The 18,166-nt window shown below is 37.3% G+C and overlaps 1 protein-coding gene across 15 annotated transcripts in view; it reads right to left on the minus strand.

Moving 5' to 3' along the window:
* ABI1 (abl interactor 1) overlaps positions 1–17,629 on the minus strand; it is a 98,950-nt gene extending 81,321 nt beyond the window's left edge. For all 15 annotated transcript variants that reach the window (XM_063099332.1, XM_063099330.1, XM_063099325.1 and 12 more), the window contains exon 1: positions 17,411–17,629. In XM_063099332.1, coding sequence (XP_062955402.1) covers positions 17,411–17,527 — 117 coding nt within the window. In that variant the 5' untranslated portion in view covers positions 17,528–17,629. The remainder of the gene's footprint in view (positions 1–17,410) is intronic.
* Positions 17,630–18,166: the final 537 nt, after the last annotated feature.

Here is an 18,166-nt window from a genome sequence, read left to right on the forward strand (position 1 = left end):
TCTCCTTCTAACTACTTCAGTTTAACATATCCCGATAGCCCCAAACACTCCTCTTTTTAGAAAAGAAAAATGAGAGGGCCGAGCCCGCGGCGCACTTGTCGCTGGCAGCGCGGCGACGCTCCCGCCGCGGGTTCGGATCCTATATAGGACTGACCGGTGCACCCACTGGCTGAGTGCCGGTCACGAAAAAACGACAAAAAAAAGAAAAGAAAAATGAGAGTCACAGCCTACCTACCAAAATGATTCCAGGCAACGGACATTTTAGATAATCCACCATCACTTGCTACCATCACCTCTAGACTAGCCTCCCATCAATCTCTTCTTGAGCTCCTTCCAATCCATACTCAAGCCACCTTCCAATCTGTTCTACATTCTAAACAATAGTAACATTTTTAAAAAATAAAAATGATGTCATCCCATTGCTTAAAACTGTCAATGCCTTCTCATGAGCCTCAGAAAAAAAGACCAAAATCCTTAACACAGCCGATAAGCCTTGCTTGATCTGGTCCCTACCTAACTCCACACAGAGCACTCGCTCCTCTTTGTTCACTCTAAAGTACACAGGTCTGTAACTTGTCCAAAATCACTGCGCTTTCACTCACATGCTGTTCCCCCTAGTAGAAACACTGCTTTCCCTTCTCCCAAATTTTCTGGGTTAACATAATATTCACCCTTCAGATTTCAAATCCAACATTACGTTTTTGACGCAACAGGTTAGGGGAGAGCACCGGATATATATTCTCACGTCAACATGTACCTCCCTTAGGTAAAGTTTATTCTAGTTTGTGATTTATGTGATTAGTGGAGGATGCAGGCTATAAATCCTGTAAGGATAGAGATTATACCTGATTGACAAAACAAACTCTGGCACATAACAGGCAGTAAAAGTTGTCACCTGAATAAGTGACAAACTAATACATTCTGTTATACTGTGAAGCACATTACATACAATTTTACATATATTTCATTTTACTGAGCATTTCTTTTGGAACTCCTGTGGTTCCAACTTGGGATCCTCTAAAATTGTGCCAGTTTTCTTTGGGATCTTTCTGGCATTCTCTGATTATTCTAAAAGAATAAGAGAATCACCAGTTTGTCTTCCTACCATTCAAAACAAAATTTGAATATTATTAATTTTAATAAAACATGGAGGTAAAACAGATTTTTCAAACCTTTTGGAAGATGTATGGTTTGAAAGAGAAATGAATTAATCTGAAGCCTTTTTTCATGGAAAGCATTAAATATATGAAACAGAAGGGAAAAAAATGCCAGAGAAACCATTAAAACAAAGGTGTACCCTTCAGTTTTTTATCCTTTTCTCTTAGTTAGGTTACTTTAATTTTTTTAAGATGTAAATATATAAATAGGAATAATTCTGGTGTTCTATTGCGCTTATCAGTCAAGCTTTGTACATTACATAATAGCTAGAGAAGAGACTTTCGAATCTTTTCAACACAAAGAAATGATAAATGTATGAGGTGATGGTTACATTAGCAACACTGACCCAATTATTATACAACATATATATGTAACAAAACATCAGCTTGTATACCCCAAGAGGATGTACAATTACAATGTGTCAATTAAAATAAATAAAAGATGTAAATATATTAATACAGAAAAGGAAGGTATGTACCATGGATAATAGCAACAACAGATTTCTTCAAATCGAATTTGGAACATACTCAAATTAGAAATAAATGATTACTACATCATTTTAAAATTAAAATTAGTTTTTCTTACTGCTTCCTACAGATCATATAATTGGAATAACAGCCTATGAATCAAATAAATTTATACCAAACTTATTACTAAATTTTTGGTATAGGGGAAATTCGGAGAAAACAAATATATGAAACATTTTTTTTTAAACACATCAGTTTCAAAATTAGTGCTACTACAGGGTGAAATATCCAGAGCAATAATTAGACCAAGAATATAAAAAACTATCCAAAATAAGTAGCATAGTATATATTATGCTAAGAAAATTCCTACACAAGGAACTTTAAATTTTTTATGAGGTATTACTCAACCTACTGTAGTCCGAGATGTTCAATATACACAGAGGTCGACAATGATATTTTAAATTCAGACTCCCATTACCACAAAAGGAAGGCATTAAGTCTTTTTTTTTTTTTTTTTGTCGTTTTTTCGTGACCGGCACTCAGCCAGTGAGTGCACTGGTCAGTCCTATATAGGATCCGAACCCGCGGCGGGAGCGTTGCCGCGCTCCCAGCGCAGCACTCTACCAAGTGCGCCACGGGCTCGGCCCGGAAGGCATTAAGTCTGTGAACAAATCATCTATCCTAAAGGTTCCCTAGCATGATCTGCAGACCCCAGGGAACCCCTAAGATCCTTTCAGGGGGTTCACAAGATCAAAACCGTTTTCGTAGTAATACTAATGTTTTGCCTTCTCTCCTATGTTGACATTTGCACTTGTGGTGCAAAAAGAAAAGGTGAGTATGGGCCAAGTCCGTGGCGCACTTGGGAGAGTGCGGCGCTCGGAGCGCAGCGACACTCCTGCCGCGGGTTCGGATCCTATATAGGAATAGCCGGTGCACTCACTAGTCCATTAGCATGAATCAAGGCAGTGTCACCAACTGTACTACTCATAGTGTTCTTCACTGCTAACCACCCATGGTGGTGGAGGGTGGGGGTGGGGGAGAGAGCTAGTCTCACTTAAAAATGTTCTTGATGAAGCAGGAAAAACTATTAATTTTATTAAATCTTGACCTTTAAGAAAATGTCTTTTAATATTCTGTGTGACAAAATGGGATGTACACATGAAGCACTTTTGCCACATACTAAGTATGATGGATACCTTTAGGAAAAAGCACTTATGCAAATTACTTACAAACTAAATAAGCCAATTTTTCATGAAACACCATTATTACTTCAAAAACAACTGACAGACAAACTATGGTTATTCAGACTTAGGTCCTGAAAATGAATGAAGTGCGCCTATCATTTCAAGGAAAATAACCAGCAACATTAGTTGCCAATAATAAAATTCCAGCTTTCAAGCAAAAACTAGAATTTTAGAAAACTTGTACTTATCAACATGAGCTTGAAAGCTTTTCAACACTTAAAGATTCTTCTGATGAGATCTGTAGTAATATTAGTGAATGTGATTTTTTCATATCGTATAATGCAATGTGTCATCATTCAGAAGATCTGCATAACTCAGTGAACAAATATTTTCCAAATGACCCATGCAATGAATTTTAATGTAACGGAGTATAAAATGTTCACTGATAGGACTTCAGAGTCCACACAGCAACTAGCCTTCAAGAAACTACCACCTGCCAAGTTTTGATGTAGTATCAAAGAAAATTATCCACAATGATATGAAGAGGCTATTAAAATACTCTTCCCTTTTCCAACTACATAACTCTGTGAGGCCGGATTTTCCTCATATACTTCAACCAAAATAAAATACTTCAACAGGTAAAATGCAGAAGCAGATACGAGAATTTTGCTGTCTTCTATCAGCCAGTCACAGAGATTTGGAATAATATAAGACAATGCTACTCTTCTCACTGAACTTTTTTTGTTTTGGAAAACTATGGTTATTTTTCATAAAAATATTTATGATAATAATAAACCCATTAGATGTTATTTTAAAGAATTAATAAATGCTTTAAACTTTGCAGTTTTTGATTTTAATGCAGTAAATATTGAGATATAACCCACCTAAAAAAAACATTTCCCTGGCATCCTCAGTAATTTTTAAAAGTATAAAGAGGTATTGAGACCATAAGTTTAAGTACTACTGATCTATACTGAAGAAAACTACAAGAGATAAAGACAAAGATATTCTAATTTAAATACATGCTCACCTATATTTTCCTTCTTCAGTAAGACTTAGAAAAACTGACTTTAACAAAAGGATTTAAGATCATTTAAGAGGAATCACAGTTCATAAACAATTTGAATTAAATCATTCCTGAACTTCTACTTATTCAGTGTCTTGATATCCTAATTACAACACAGTAAACATTTAAACATAACATTTGCTAACAAAACAGAGGGAATAGGTATAACTAAATCAGACTTATTTTTAGAGGAAATTGAAGAACTAACTCAGGAACAAACTCTAATGAAAAACATCATAATTGTAGACCTAGAAGTCATGAAAACAAACTCTACTAAAAACCATCAGAATTGTCACTTTGGGCATAATCTGGTTCAAAATCATTCTTTACAGAAGATAGAAGAAAGTTAAAGTCTGATTAAGATACAATTAATTTGTGATAGAATGAGGACTATAATCAAACTGCCAGACTCCTTGCACAGTTCATGTAAACTTTTTTTTTTTATTGGAATGTATTGATTATACATATTTGTGGGGTACAGAGCTATACTTCAATACATGTATACAATGTGTGACGATCAAGGCATAATTAGGATATTCATCATTACAAAACTTAATCTTCTCTTTGTGATGAGGACGTTTGATCTCTTCTAGCCATTGGATAACATGCAGTAAATTATTGTTAATTAGAGATGCCTAGCTTGACTGTACACCAATAGAACTTATTTTTCCTATTGAGCTGTTTTGTGTCTATTAACCAACCTCACACTATCCCCCCCCACAATCCCCCCCCCCCACGTTCCCCTTTCCTGCCTCTAGTAACCACTCTATGAACTTTTAAGAGCTTATGTGCCAGGCACTGGGCAGGCATTGGCAATATGAGAATAAACAAGACAAACTTGGTCCTGCTTTCTTGACTAACATCAAGTAAGTGTCAAACAACTGTAATGAGTGCTACAGAGGAAATATATAGGATTCTACGGAAGCATTTAACAGAGTACAAACTGACCAGGTAAGACAGGGAAGAGGTCTTTAAGGAAGTAAACTCCTTTTTACCATTATTTTCCTTCCATTTTTACTTCAGCACAGTCAAAAACTCCCATAGTCATTACACCATTTCCAAAAATGTAGATTTCAAAAATCCCGCATTCTAAAAACCCAACTTCTATCTATGCAGTTTACTTACTCTAGTACCTTAATTCCAACTATCCTTTGATACCACAGGACTTTCCACCCATTAATACTACCAGTTTTTCACTATCTATGTCCCAATTAAGACGTGCTGTTAAGACACACATCAGATTCCAAAGAGTACAAAAAAATGTAAAATATCCCATCAATAAACTATTCATATTGATTGCTTAATGAAATAATTATATTTTAGACACACTGGGTTAAATAAAATATATTAAAATTAATTTCAACCTGTTTCTTTTTACTTTTTTTTAAATGTTGTCATTAGAGAAACTTTTAATTACAATATGTGGCTCACATTATATTTCTATTGGACAGTACTGATCTATTCTATGATGACTCCCAAATGTTGATCTCCAACTCTGACTCTTCCCTTAGCTCCAAAATGGCTACCTGGCCTATCCACCTGGTTGTCTGACAGGTATAAACAGAACTCTTGATATCCTCCCTCAAACCCACCCCTGTCAGACCATCTGCCACCAACCATCCACTCACATGCTTAGGAAAAAAATTTAAACTAGGAGTCATCCTTAGGTTCCTCTTTCCCTCAATCCCCACATCCAATCCACCAACATGTCCTATTCAGTTCTACCTTAAAAACATCCAACTGATTTCAGATTAGAGATGATCAAAAGAAAATAATATTATTTTTTAAAAAATACCCGGCTGATCTAATTCCTCATTACAATTCCCACTATTACTACACTCCCTGCTTGTTGATTCTGCTCTTCTGTCTGTCCTTTAAAAAAGTAAATCACGTCTTCCAATAATACCCACATTTGGAATAAAATTCAACCTACTTCCATGGCCTACAAGGCCCCACATAACCTGGCCCCTGATAATCTCTCCAATCTTTATCTTACCAGTTTCCCTCTCATTAACTACTCTCCAGCCACATTAACCTTAGAGAGATTTTTCACATCTCAGAGCCTTTGTGCTTCCTTTTCCTTAGATCTTCAAATGGAAGACACCCTCTTTACCCTCCAGATATCAGCTCAAAAGTCACCTCCCACTGAGTACCACCTCCCAACCCCTCTTGCTAAAGAAGTCCTCCTTTCCAATCCCAATTCTCTGCATCCCATCTCATCCATTTAATTTTCTAAACAGAAATTCTCCCTATATGAAATAGTTTTATTCTCTGGTGTTTACTGTCTGTGCCAGTCTCTCTATATTCAAAACTTCCTAATGGTAGAGATTTGATTTGTTCACTACTGTATCTCTGGGACCTACAATAGTACCTAACATATAAGAAGAATGAATGTATAAATAAATATCATAACCTTTTATCTGAACTATAAAGAGAGACCTTACCAATGAGTAATATTCATACTGATAAGAGCGAGTTTTCTATTCAGAGAGAACAATATTTGCAAAGTAGAAAAGAATGAGATTTCAAAAACTGAAAGAAGGCCAATATGGCTGGCAAGATGAGGTGAATGGGATGAATGCAGCAAGACTAGAAAGACAGAAGCTACACTATATAGGCCCTCTTATGCCTCAGTGAGAGACTACAGGTATGTGTTAGTCCATTTGTGCTACTATAACAGATACCACAAACTTGGTAATTTATAAACAACAGAAATTTATTTCTCACAATTTTGGAAAGTCCAAGATCACGGCACCAGCATTTGATATGTAGTGAGGGCTTTCTTGATGAGTCCTCGCATGGCAGAAGACAGAAGGGCAAGAGGGCCAAAGTCACTCCCTCAAGCCCTTTAATAAGGGTACCTAATCCCATTCATGACTAATCACATCCCAAAAGGTCCCACCTCTCAATATCACCACCATAAGGATCAAGTCTGACATGACTTTTGGAGAGAAAACCATCATTCAAACCACAGCAGCATATTTATGGGGAATCACTAAGGAATTTTTAAATTTTTAAGCAGGAGAGTGACATGATCAGTTGTCAATTTTAAAAGTAACATAGTCCTACACAGGAGCTACAGTGTGGCTAATGGATCAGAGGGGGATATGTGGTGATGTGCAAAGGACAGTTAGGAAGCTATAGCAGTTGCCTAAGCAACAGATAATGCTTGGCAATGGGGTGGTACAGTGGAGGTGAAATAGACAAATTTAAGAGTCATTTAAGAAGAATGAATGAGACCTTTTACAGATGAATTAGTGGGGGCGGCCAGAAGCTGGGAAGAATAATGAAGGAGTCAAGAATGATCCCAAGTTTGTAGTAAATGAGTGGCTAGTAGTAAAAGATTTGAGGGAAGATGAGTTCAGTTTCTAACATCTTACGTCTGGCATACCTGCGATTAAAACAAGCAGAGGTGTCAAGTAGGTAGATATATGGATCTAAACCTCAGTGGAAGAGAGATCTAATCTGGAGATTCAGATGGGAACAAATAAAACAGACTGAAGTGACATGTGTAGAAAGGAGCCCATACAAAGCCACTTTATTACTTACCGGTAAGGGAAAATAAGGGGCCGGATAGTATAGGAAAAGCAGGAAAGAAAGGTATCACAGAAGCCAAAAGATAACTTCGCAAAAAAAAGAGGGAATGGTCGACTGTGTGAAATGATGCTGAGAAGACAAGCAAGATGAGAACTAAAAAGCATTCAATGAATTTTGCAACACGGAGGTTACTGAGCATAATTTTGTAGAGCAGTGGAGATGACAAGCTAGATAGAACAGATCAAAGAGTGAATGCTAAGTAAGGGATGGAGGAAGATGTCAAGAATGGTTTTAACAAAAATAGTTAAGCCATAAAGGAAAGATAAGTAGTTACTAGATGGGTATGTGAAGTCAAAGGAAAGTTTTCTAATATGGGAGAGATTTGAAATGTTTCAGTTCTGACTGAACAAATTCAGTAAAGACAGAAGGAATAAAGATATAAGACACATAAGGTTTCTGAAAAAGCAAGAGAGGATGGGACACGGCAAAGAAGAAAGGACTAACCTTAGTGAGGAAGAAGGGCACCTCTCCTCCATAATAACAAGGAAGTAGAATAGTATGAGTGAGGATGTCAGCACTTTTTTAGATGTAGTGGTAAGAAATTATAGGTCTTATATAATGAAGTCTATTTTCTCTATGAAATAAAATACAAGAAAGGAAAGAATCAGATTTCAAGAGTGAAGAGAAAATTTAAAATAGTTTATGGTGAGTGAAAGAATAAATTGATGAGAACACAGACGGATTGCTGGGCTATGTTAAAGGTTCACTTTTGAGTGGTAATCATGATTCTAAAATGGCACCCATGTACACTTTCCACTACACTGCCTTCTTAAAATAAGCATTTATAAGTCTTAGGTTGCTAATATTTGAACTAAGAAGCACCTTTTTCTATATGATGCTATGTATATATTTCTGGTGTTTAAGTGGAGGGCATTAATCCCCCCCCCCATGGTCTAACAGAATAGATTATAAAAAAGTTTCACACTTGCTTTTCTACAGAAAGGAAAAATAAAATTTACAAAATGAAATATGATCATGCGTGTAGAAATTATTAATAGGAATTAATTATAAAGCATTCAAGGAGTGAATTAAAAGGTAAATTGAAGTTTTCCAATAACATACTTTTTCATTAACATAGCATTTTGTTCCCTTTAAGATTCAAGTAGATAAATAATAAAAATTTACTCCAATTAAAAGCCAGTGAGACTGTCCAACTATAAATCTTGCATGCTGTTTTATTTAAGCTCTAAATAATATAATTCGCTTTTGATTTAATAATGAGATAATCTCTTAAAACTACTAGAATTTTTTGTAGTTTTTAAAATATACTATGGCTGAAATGCTTTCTGCCTTAGTCTAAACAGTATCAGTATATCAGTCGCGATATGGTGAAATACATACAGTCGGCCCTCCATATCTACAAGTTCTTCATCCATGGGTTCAACCGAGGATCAAAATTCTTTTTTTAAAAAAACCCACAATTTTTTTATTACAGTGTAATAGTTGTTACACCATATTGTTTAGAGAATAATGACAAGAAAATCTATACTGTTCAGATTTTTTCTCCTTGTCATCATTCCCTAAACAATACAGTGTAACAACTATTTACATTGCATTTGCACTATGATTAGGTATTGTAAGTAACCTAGAGATGATTTAAAGTATACCGGAGAAGTAGGTTAAATGCAAATACTACACCATTCTATAAAAGGGACTTCATTCAGTACCTGTGGATTTTCATATGGGGGAGGAGGCAGTTCTAGAACCAATTGCCCAGGAACAGAATCCAAACAGAGACTATATTCCGTCTTCTTCAGCCTGGTCTCCTGGCATACAAAGTGTCTTTTTGTATGCTAATGAGTTTACTGATGGCTGATAGACCCTAGCTAACTTCAGGAGGGGACTGGTCACCAGAATTACCACAAGCATGATTGAGGGTTGGAACTTTCAGCCACATCCCCCAACCTCCTTGGAGGGGAGAGGGGCTGAAAGTTAAGTTGATCATCAATGACCAGTGATTTAATCAATCAAGCCTATGTAAAAGCCTCCATAAAAACCGAAAAGGACAAGGTTCCAAGAGCTTCAAGATAGCTGAACACATGGAGTCTCCTGGAGGGTGGCGGGCCCTGTGAGGACATGGAAGCAGCGTGCCCCTTTTCACGTGCCTTGCCTATGCATCTCTTCCATCTGGCTGTTTATCTGTATCCTTTGTAACATCCTATATAATAAATGGATAAACGTTAAGTAAAGTGTTTCCCTGACTTCCATGAGCCCCTCCAGCAAATTAATCAAACCCAAGGAGGGTATTGTGGGAATCCCAATTTACAGCCAGTTGGTCAGAAGCACAGGTAAAATAACCTGGGGCTTGCAATCAGCATCAGAAGTAGAGCTGAGTTTTATGGGACTGAGTCCTCAATCTGTGTGATCTGACACACTACGTCCACTGCAGAAATGGAAAGAAACCCCCACACACATTTGGGGGCCAAAGAAGCAATCTGTGGTATTAAAGTAGAGGAAAAACAGCTTTTTCTCTACACCAATGTACAGCATAAAGAATAGACACATTCTTTAAAGGCTGTTCATAAAAGTGATATTACAAGGGACTGTACCATCTAAGGCACATATTTCTAAAAGTTTTAAATGTGTGCAATTACCATATTTAATATTACTTAGGTAATGGGGGGGAATTATACTTATAAATAAAGAGAAAAATTAGGCTGTAAGGTTTAATTTCTATCAATTCACACTGATTTCCTAAATCCATGTCTGGGATTTCCTCATTACACTGCAGTACAGTGGTAGAAATTCAAAATTATCTAAATACAAACTTAGACATTAATATTTCACCACAAAATAACATTATGAACCACTCCTAGGTATATACTCAAAAGAACTGAAAACAGGTATTCAAACAAATAGTTGTACATGAATGTTCACAACAGTCTTATTCAGACTGGCCAAAAGGTAGAAACAACCCAAAGGTCCATTAACAGATGAAAAGACAAACAAAATGTAGTATACACATACATACAACGTAATATTTTTCAGCCCGAAAAAGGAAAGAAGTACTGCTACATGTTACAAGGTAAATGAACCTCAAAAACATTATGCTTGATGTAAGTGAAAGAAGCCAGACACAAAAAGCCACGTATAGTATGATTTATTTATATGAAGTACATAGAATAGGTAAATCCATAGAGACAGAAAACAAATTAGTAGATACCAGGTGCTAAAGAACAAGAAAAGGATGGAATGGGAACTACTTAATGGGTTCTTTGGGGGTCATGAAAATGTTTTCCAACTAGATCAAGGTGGTAGTTGCACAACACTGTAAATGTACTAAATACCACTGAATTGTACACTTTAAAATGATTAACTTTTTATTGTATTAATTACACCTCAATTTTTTTAAAAATTCCATTATGAAGCAAATAATATAGCTATATTCTAATCAATATGTGGCAAGATTCACTACCAAACTTAACTGCAAATTTAGAATACAGTAACTATTGTAAAGCTCTCTACTCCTTTTTGTCACAAATAAATTGTAATAACATTCACTAACTTTTTTCCCCACATATAAAAGATATGCAACAGATTTAAGAAGTCTTTATCTTTTAGAGATATATACTAAAATATTTATGGATGAAATGACATGTCAAAGATATGTTTTACACTAATGGTGAGAAGGTATGAGAGGAATACGATGAAAGGAAACTGGCCATGGGTTGATAATTGTTAAAGCTGGTAATGAACACATGCGGTTCATTTTTATTACTCTCTCCACTCCTGAAAATGCTTGAAATTTTCCTTAATGAGCTTTTAATTACTCACTATGCTAATAACGAGTAAAACAAGACTTAAAATTAGTTTCCTTATACTTTAACCTATACTTGTGATGTTTCCACTGATATTCTTTAATCAACACAAAACTCAATTCCATAAACATTTGCTGAACATCTACGTGTAATGAACTTAAGTACAGATGCATACCAAAATTAGATACATTTGACAACAAATACACATTATCTTCCTTAGGATGTTTTCTTTGTTTTTCTTTCAGATTTTCTTCACAAACATTGGTTCACTACCAACTACTATATTTCTAAAGGTTTTATTTTGTAAATGGAGAAAATTATTAGATCCAAAGTTAAGAGCACTAATTGGTTGACAGAATGGTAGTACTAAAAAACAAACTCCAAGTCTCCTTTCTAAGGAATGGATGTTTACTGTTAAAATGATCAAGTCAGCTATTTCCTTTTTTTTTTTAAAGATGACCAGTAAGGGGATCTTAACCCTTGACTTGGTGTTGTCAGCACCACACTCAGCCAGTGAGCCAACCGGCCATCCTTACATAGGATCCAAACCCAGGGTCGGCCCTGTCAGCTATTTCCTTTAAAACCAAAATTCAACAATTACTATTTTCCTAGTGTCTTATCTTCTCAATTATGCACTTTTAAAAACCGCTTATTTTCTAGCATGTTGTCTTGTTATATACTAAAATCTAAAAAGTTGGCAGTTCTGGGGTCTGATTATTACTTTTTCTAAAATCAAACCATAACTTCAATAAAAGTTACAATCAACACAAGAAGACATTAGAAGAAATATACAGCCCCCCCAATCAAAACTTTTTAAATGCCCCAAAATTAGCATTTAACTATTATTTTTACCTTACTCTTCATACAACACTAATTTCATGGATTTTATAGAATTACATCTGCATAATCTTCTCATATCTGATTCAACCTTTTGTCCCAATATTAGCACTCTTCCTTTCTGGCTAATATACTCTTGTCTGTTAATTCACAAATGTCTAATTCTTAGGACATAATTTCATTGAAGATAAATAGGGTTACTGCAAGCAGCCACATACCAGATCCCCAAATGCGCAAATAACTCTTTTCCACACAAGAAGTATTACCATTCCTCAACAATCAGAATCAACTGGAGAAAGCAGAAACAAGTAAGAGAAATTAGAAAAGTGTCCTAAGGGATTATTTCAAGAATTTTCTAAAAACTCTCCAAAAGACAGAAACATGCTAAAACTGAGGATCTAAACAGACCAAGACTAGACTGAAGTAACCACACGTAAAGCTCTTGTTAGTATTTAAGTAACAAAAGAAAAAAAAAGAGGACGTTAGTTTTAATACAAACTTTCAAATAATATATAGCCCCAACAAAAGTGGATGATATTCCATGATATCAACATTCATAAGAACTAATATGCTAGGTCTGACCTGAGCCCCAGTACAGTGCTTAACAGCAGCATTAATAAACAAATTGTGACACGGTATGGGGCTATTTAACAATTAACTGAGTATTTTCCATAAAATTATCTAACCCATGTTTAATTCACTTATATTTCTAACCTGTATCTCTAATTTTGCTAGCCACTGTTTTACTCAAACTTCAAAGTGCAATTCTAAGAATTGTAACCTTTCCAGTCTGTCCTAATCTCATTTTGACTGTCCCCAAATCTGGTTTGTATGGAATCAGATCTACCCAAAATATTTAAAGACATTTTTGTTAACCTCCACTAATTTTTCTACAAATTTTCTTATCACAATTGCAGTGCTGAATCAGAACAGAAAAAAAGCAAGGATGCACTGAAAGGAAAACGGTCTATTAAGTTCAGGGAAAAAATAGCCCATGATTCCTATAGTTCAACACTTCAAGTGTCAAAGCTATCATCTTTTGATCTTATAGGAAAGTCCCCAAATTACAAACACACCTGTTCTTATATTTGCAACTAAGAACTCGAAACGCATTTTTTTTTTTGGCAGCTGGCCAGTACAGGGATCGAACCCTGGACCACGTTCTAAACAACTGAGCAACCAGCTAGCCCTCAGAATGCATTTTCAAATGAAACAATGGTAAACAGCTGGTAAGTTCCCAGACTTGTCCAACAAGAGCCCATTTATCCCATGACATTCCTGAACTAGTCTGAGTTCTAGATTCATTAGAGTGGAAACAGTGTGACATAGAAAGAGCATAGACTGTGGAGTTTGCCAGAGTAAAACAGAAATCCTGACTTCCAATTACTAAATGTATGACCAAACAAAATGTATTTAATTTTTCTGAGTCCTAATTTCCACATATATAAGAGAGCACTGCCTATCACGGAGAGTTTGTAAGGTTTAAAGATAATACAAATCAGCCAGCAGAAACTGAGAAAGAGTAGGTACGCAATAAATAGAAGCAATTATATTACCCTGTACCCTTCTCTGTCATCCTCTTCACAGATTCTCTATGTTGCAGTAAACATACCACTCAGGATTTATTAAAAGGAATTTAGGATCTGGAATCAGAAAATCTGGGTTTGATGTCAGGCATTACCTCATACAAGTTACTGAACTTTTAGGCTAGATATTTAATGTGTTTGAATCTGATTGTTCATCTGTTACAAAAAAAGGTGGGGAAATCATATAACTATTATAATAATTGTGAGTTTATAACATGGCATAAACTGTATAGTACCAGAAATGTTGGCTTTTATCTCCTCCAAAGTGCTGCTCACAAATTACCTGCCTTCCAAGATCAAATGTGCATAACTGAGCAAATGTCCTGGGAGGTGTAAAGCAAGCTAAACTAAGCTCACAGTAACATACAACCAATGACATCCACTTTGTCCTCCCAGAGCTTGGAACAAACTTCTTAACCAAAACGACTCTCAGTGGAATTCCAAACAGAAAAATAAAAGTAAGTTAAAAAGTTAAGCTGTATAGAAGACTTTTTGTCCTTACCCAGTTTAGCAATTTGCATCCTGAGAAATCTTTCGTTAAGCCCTTTCTACTCCTTTTCACTTAGCTTTCCTTCCTATTCCCCAAAATAGTTCTTATAATAAAGGCAGTATAGACCTTAGGTTAGAGCAAAGAGAATTGGCTAGATGAGTAAGTGTGCACAAGTTAAGAAATATCCTTGACATAATTCACCAGAAAAATTGAATCTGGTCATATCAAACAAAAGTAGAGAAAGCAAAGACTTTTCTTTTTTCTTTTTGGGTTTTTTTTTTTTGGTGGTTGGCCAGTATGGAGATCAGCAAAGACTTTTTTCTACATGCCTAAAATGTCTCTATAAAAACGCTTTCTAATTTTAATATTAGTTCCCCCATAACAACTTTTAAAACCTTGTCCTTTTTAAGATAATGGAATCTTTTGAGAATCTTGTGCTTAATAATACAATTTAACAGTTAAAGTCAACAGGACCCAATGAACTAATAAACTGCTACAAGGACTCAACTGCACTACGGCCAAAAGAACTTCTCAGCTAAACATCTTAGCTCAACTGGACTGCACTTTGAAACTGTTGGAAAACAACAAAGTGAAAACGAATAATCAGGATAAAAATCACCCAAAGCAATAACTTAACCCACCTTGGGTATAAAAAAAGAATTTCTCCAAACACAAATGAACTGCATTCTTTCCGTAAAAGGAGCATATTTATGTACGGTATTAGTTATAACCCAATCAGAGTCACAGAATGGATATAGAAAGATCTCAATAGACAGCCAAATGGATATTTCTAGTAACATTTGTTCACATTCATAGCACCAAAGTCAGCAGCACCACATACCACAACAACTTTCACATCATTTTCTGAGTTTGTCTGAGCACCCTAGGAAGGCAAACTACTGGCCTGGATTGTGCAGACCAAAGTTTAAAGGCTATTGAGGTATTGAGATAATCATTGCTATGTGTGAACTTCATGTGTGTGGGGGCCGGGGGGGGGGGTTGCTGCTGCTGTTTTTTCCAATAAGACTTAGGACCACCAAAAAAACCCTGACATTGGCTCTTGGCGCCATGGTACTAAAACTGGTCAAAATGAGAGACTGTGAGAAATAACATGACTTATCTTAATTAGGGATATCACCAACGAAGTTTTAAAGCGCTTCAAAGTTATTACATGATGGTTGCAGGAGGAGGAAAGGAAAGGGATCAGGGAGGGGGAAAAAGCATTAGAGCATACAACTACCTGAAAAAGAAATAGTCAACAGACTGGTTAAAACACGTTTACAGTTGCCAACAGTTGCCAACACGTAGCAGTTACCACACCACATACGTGTCAGATTTCCCAACATGCAAAACAAACAGGAACCACTCCTTTATGAAGCACTTATCTGCTAACTTCTACAGAGAAGAAATGACTTTTCTAGAATGGGGGCAACTTAACTTCTTGTGCACTCCCTTTGATTTTCAAAATCTTTAAAACTTTTCAGCAAATTAAACTCCCTTTGATTTTCAAAATCTTTAAAACTTTTCACCTCAATTTTCAGGCTTTTCACATTAAGTTGAATAAAAGTTGCATATTTCTTTTTTTTTTTTTTAAAGTTGCATATTTCTAATATCGATAAACTACAAGGTCATTTTCTATTTGCAAACTATATCCACATTTCTACTAGATTTTTAAATGTTATTTAAAATACTAAATATAAAGTTTGCAAAAACAAGCAATACAGTAAACATGGCAAACATTCAACAAGTTAACTTATCAGAATTCTTAAAGTAAAAGCTTGGAAAAATTATGAAGATAAATTCCTAATAGTGCTACTGAAGACACAATGTTACTAATATGGAAATGGAGAAATATTCCAAATATTCTGAAAACAGTATCTCCCTCTAAAAATAAAGAGGAAGAGCATTTGCCAAAACAGAAATAATTGGTTCTTAAAAATGATAATCACATGGGACTCACTTTTATAAACACTTTAGTTCTGAATTGCAATAACCCTAGCCCTTCAAAGCACGCTTTGGTTTGCCATACCAATAACAAGAGAATTTCTGGTGCCATTAGATTCTGCTACTTCATTTACTTCTACTGTAAACTGTTGGTTTATGCAGTTAAAGATCCAGAAACCAAACTGCCACACACCTAATTCACTTCCAACATTAAAATAAAAACAAGCAAGCATCTGTCATAAATAAGGTCCCAAGAATTTCCTAAGAAATTTACAGTAACAGATATTTTACGTTGTGGTTCAAAGACTAAATATATTCGATAATCAATTTTGATTCGTATTCTATAGAGTTACTTATATTGGAAAGAAAGAAACTTCAGAATATAAGCAACAGGCGATGACACCATTCTATTTTAAGTTACTCATGAAGCCAACAGTTCAAGAGCTTTTGGGGGAAGAGTGAGTATTTAAGATATTTTTCCAAGTAGTTAAGAATAATTCGTGTAATAACGATAGCCCTAGAATACATTATGGTGGGACGGAAGTGAAAATGAGAAGAGGAAAAACGAAAAACAAACCAAAAAAAACAACCCGACTTGAAAACGGATAAGCAGGCAGATTTACAAACCTTCAATTAAAAGAATTTTTTAACATTAACTTCTCTCAAACGCCCTCCCTCACTCCCCACACCCGCTTCCTCCTCTCCTCGGGGAGGTCTGTGTAATGTGACTCATGACAAATTTTTTAAAAAATAAATAAATAAAAGACACACCCTCTGGGCTGAAACTGACAGAATCGCCCCCACCCCACCCTCCGCCGACACACACCCCGCTTTTCCTCTCCCCTCTGCTGCTCCTCCCTGCCCTTTCCTCTGCCTTGTCCCCTCTCCCTGTCCCAGACTCCTCTCCGGGCGGAGAGACAGCGGGGCGGCAGCTGGGGTGTCCGGGACAGAAGCCCGGCGAATGGGGAGGCTGCCGGGGGGCAGCGCGAGTCCGGGGGCCGAGCCCGCGGGGAAGCGGACGCCAGGGGGGCTCCGGGCGGCGGCGGTGGCGGCGGCGGCGGGCTCCCGGCTCCCTCGCCCATTTTCTCTCTCCCCTTCTATCGGTTTCAACTGCCACAGCCACTTCCTGTATCGCACCCGACTCCCTCAGCCCGGCCACTTGCTCTCTCCCCGGCTGGGGCTGGGCTTGGGGTTTGGGGTTGGGGTTGGGGTTGAGGCAGAGGTTAGGGCAGTTTCCCACCCCGCCCAAGGGGCCGGTCACTTGGGCGGCCGGCGGCGGCTCCTTGGCCCGGCCAGCGCCCGCCGGCCGCCCGCGCGCCTCACCTGTATGTAGTTGTTTTCACAGTAGTCCGCCACCCGGGTCAGGTTCTGGTAACTCTCTATCAGCGCCCTCTTGCCAGACGGGATCTCCTCCTCTAGTAACATCTGCAGCTCTGCCATTTTCCACCCCTCCGCATCGCTTCCTTTCGCGTTAAAGAGACAGAGGCAGCAAGGTCCGCTGAGGCTCCCAACACCTCACAGCCCGGATACAAACCGCCTACCCGCCCTCCCGCCTGGTATTGTGGGACGGCACCTCCTCCTCTTCCTCCTCACTCTCCCCACCCCCCTCCACCCACTTCGCGCTGCTGCCTGAACCTCGTTCTCTCGCGAGCCTTCATTTCTAACCTCGGGGTTGTTTTTTTTTTTCCTATGGCACGGACTTCTGGGAATTGTAGTCTCTCATAAGCTAGGCTGCCCATCAAAAGCGCATGCGTCCAGGGAACCTTCGACAAACGACGGGGAGGAGCGTAAAGAACGTCGACTGAGGGTGGTGGTTTTAAGTCCCGAGTATCCTCACAGCGCCGGAAGATGGCGCCATACGGTGATTCTGGAGAATGTTATTCTTTACCCGAGAAGGTTGTGAAACTTGGCAGGACTGGGTCAATTAGGAAACGTCCGTGAATCGGATATCCATTCAGATAAGCATTAAAAAGGGATAGAACATGGAAACCTCCAAATCTTTACTTCCTCTCTCTTCTTAGAGGAAAATAACGTGACTCAGTCTTTACTTTCTAAATTTCCACCCCCATCAATTCATTT

This window comes from Cynocephalus volans, chromosome 6, assembly GCF_027409185.1.
Source record: "Cynocephalus volans isolate mCynVol1 chromosome 6, mCynVol1.pri, whole genome shotgun sequence".
Classification (NCBI taxonomy): Eukaryota; Metazoa; Chordata; class Mammalia; order Dermoptera; family Cynocephalidae; genus Cynocephalus; species Cynocephalus volans.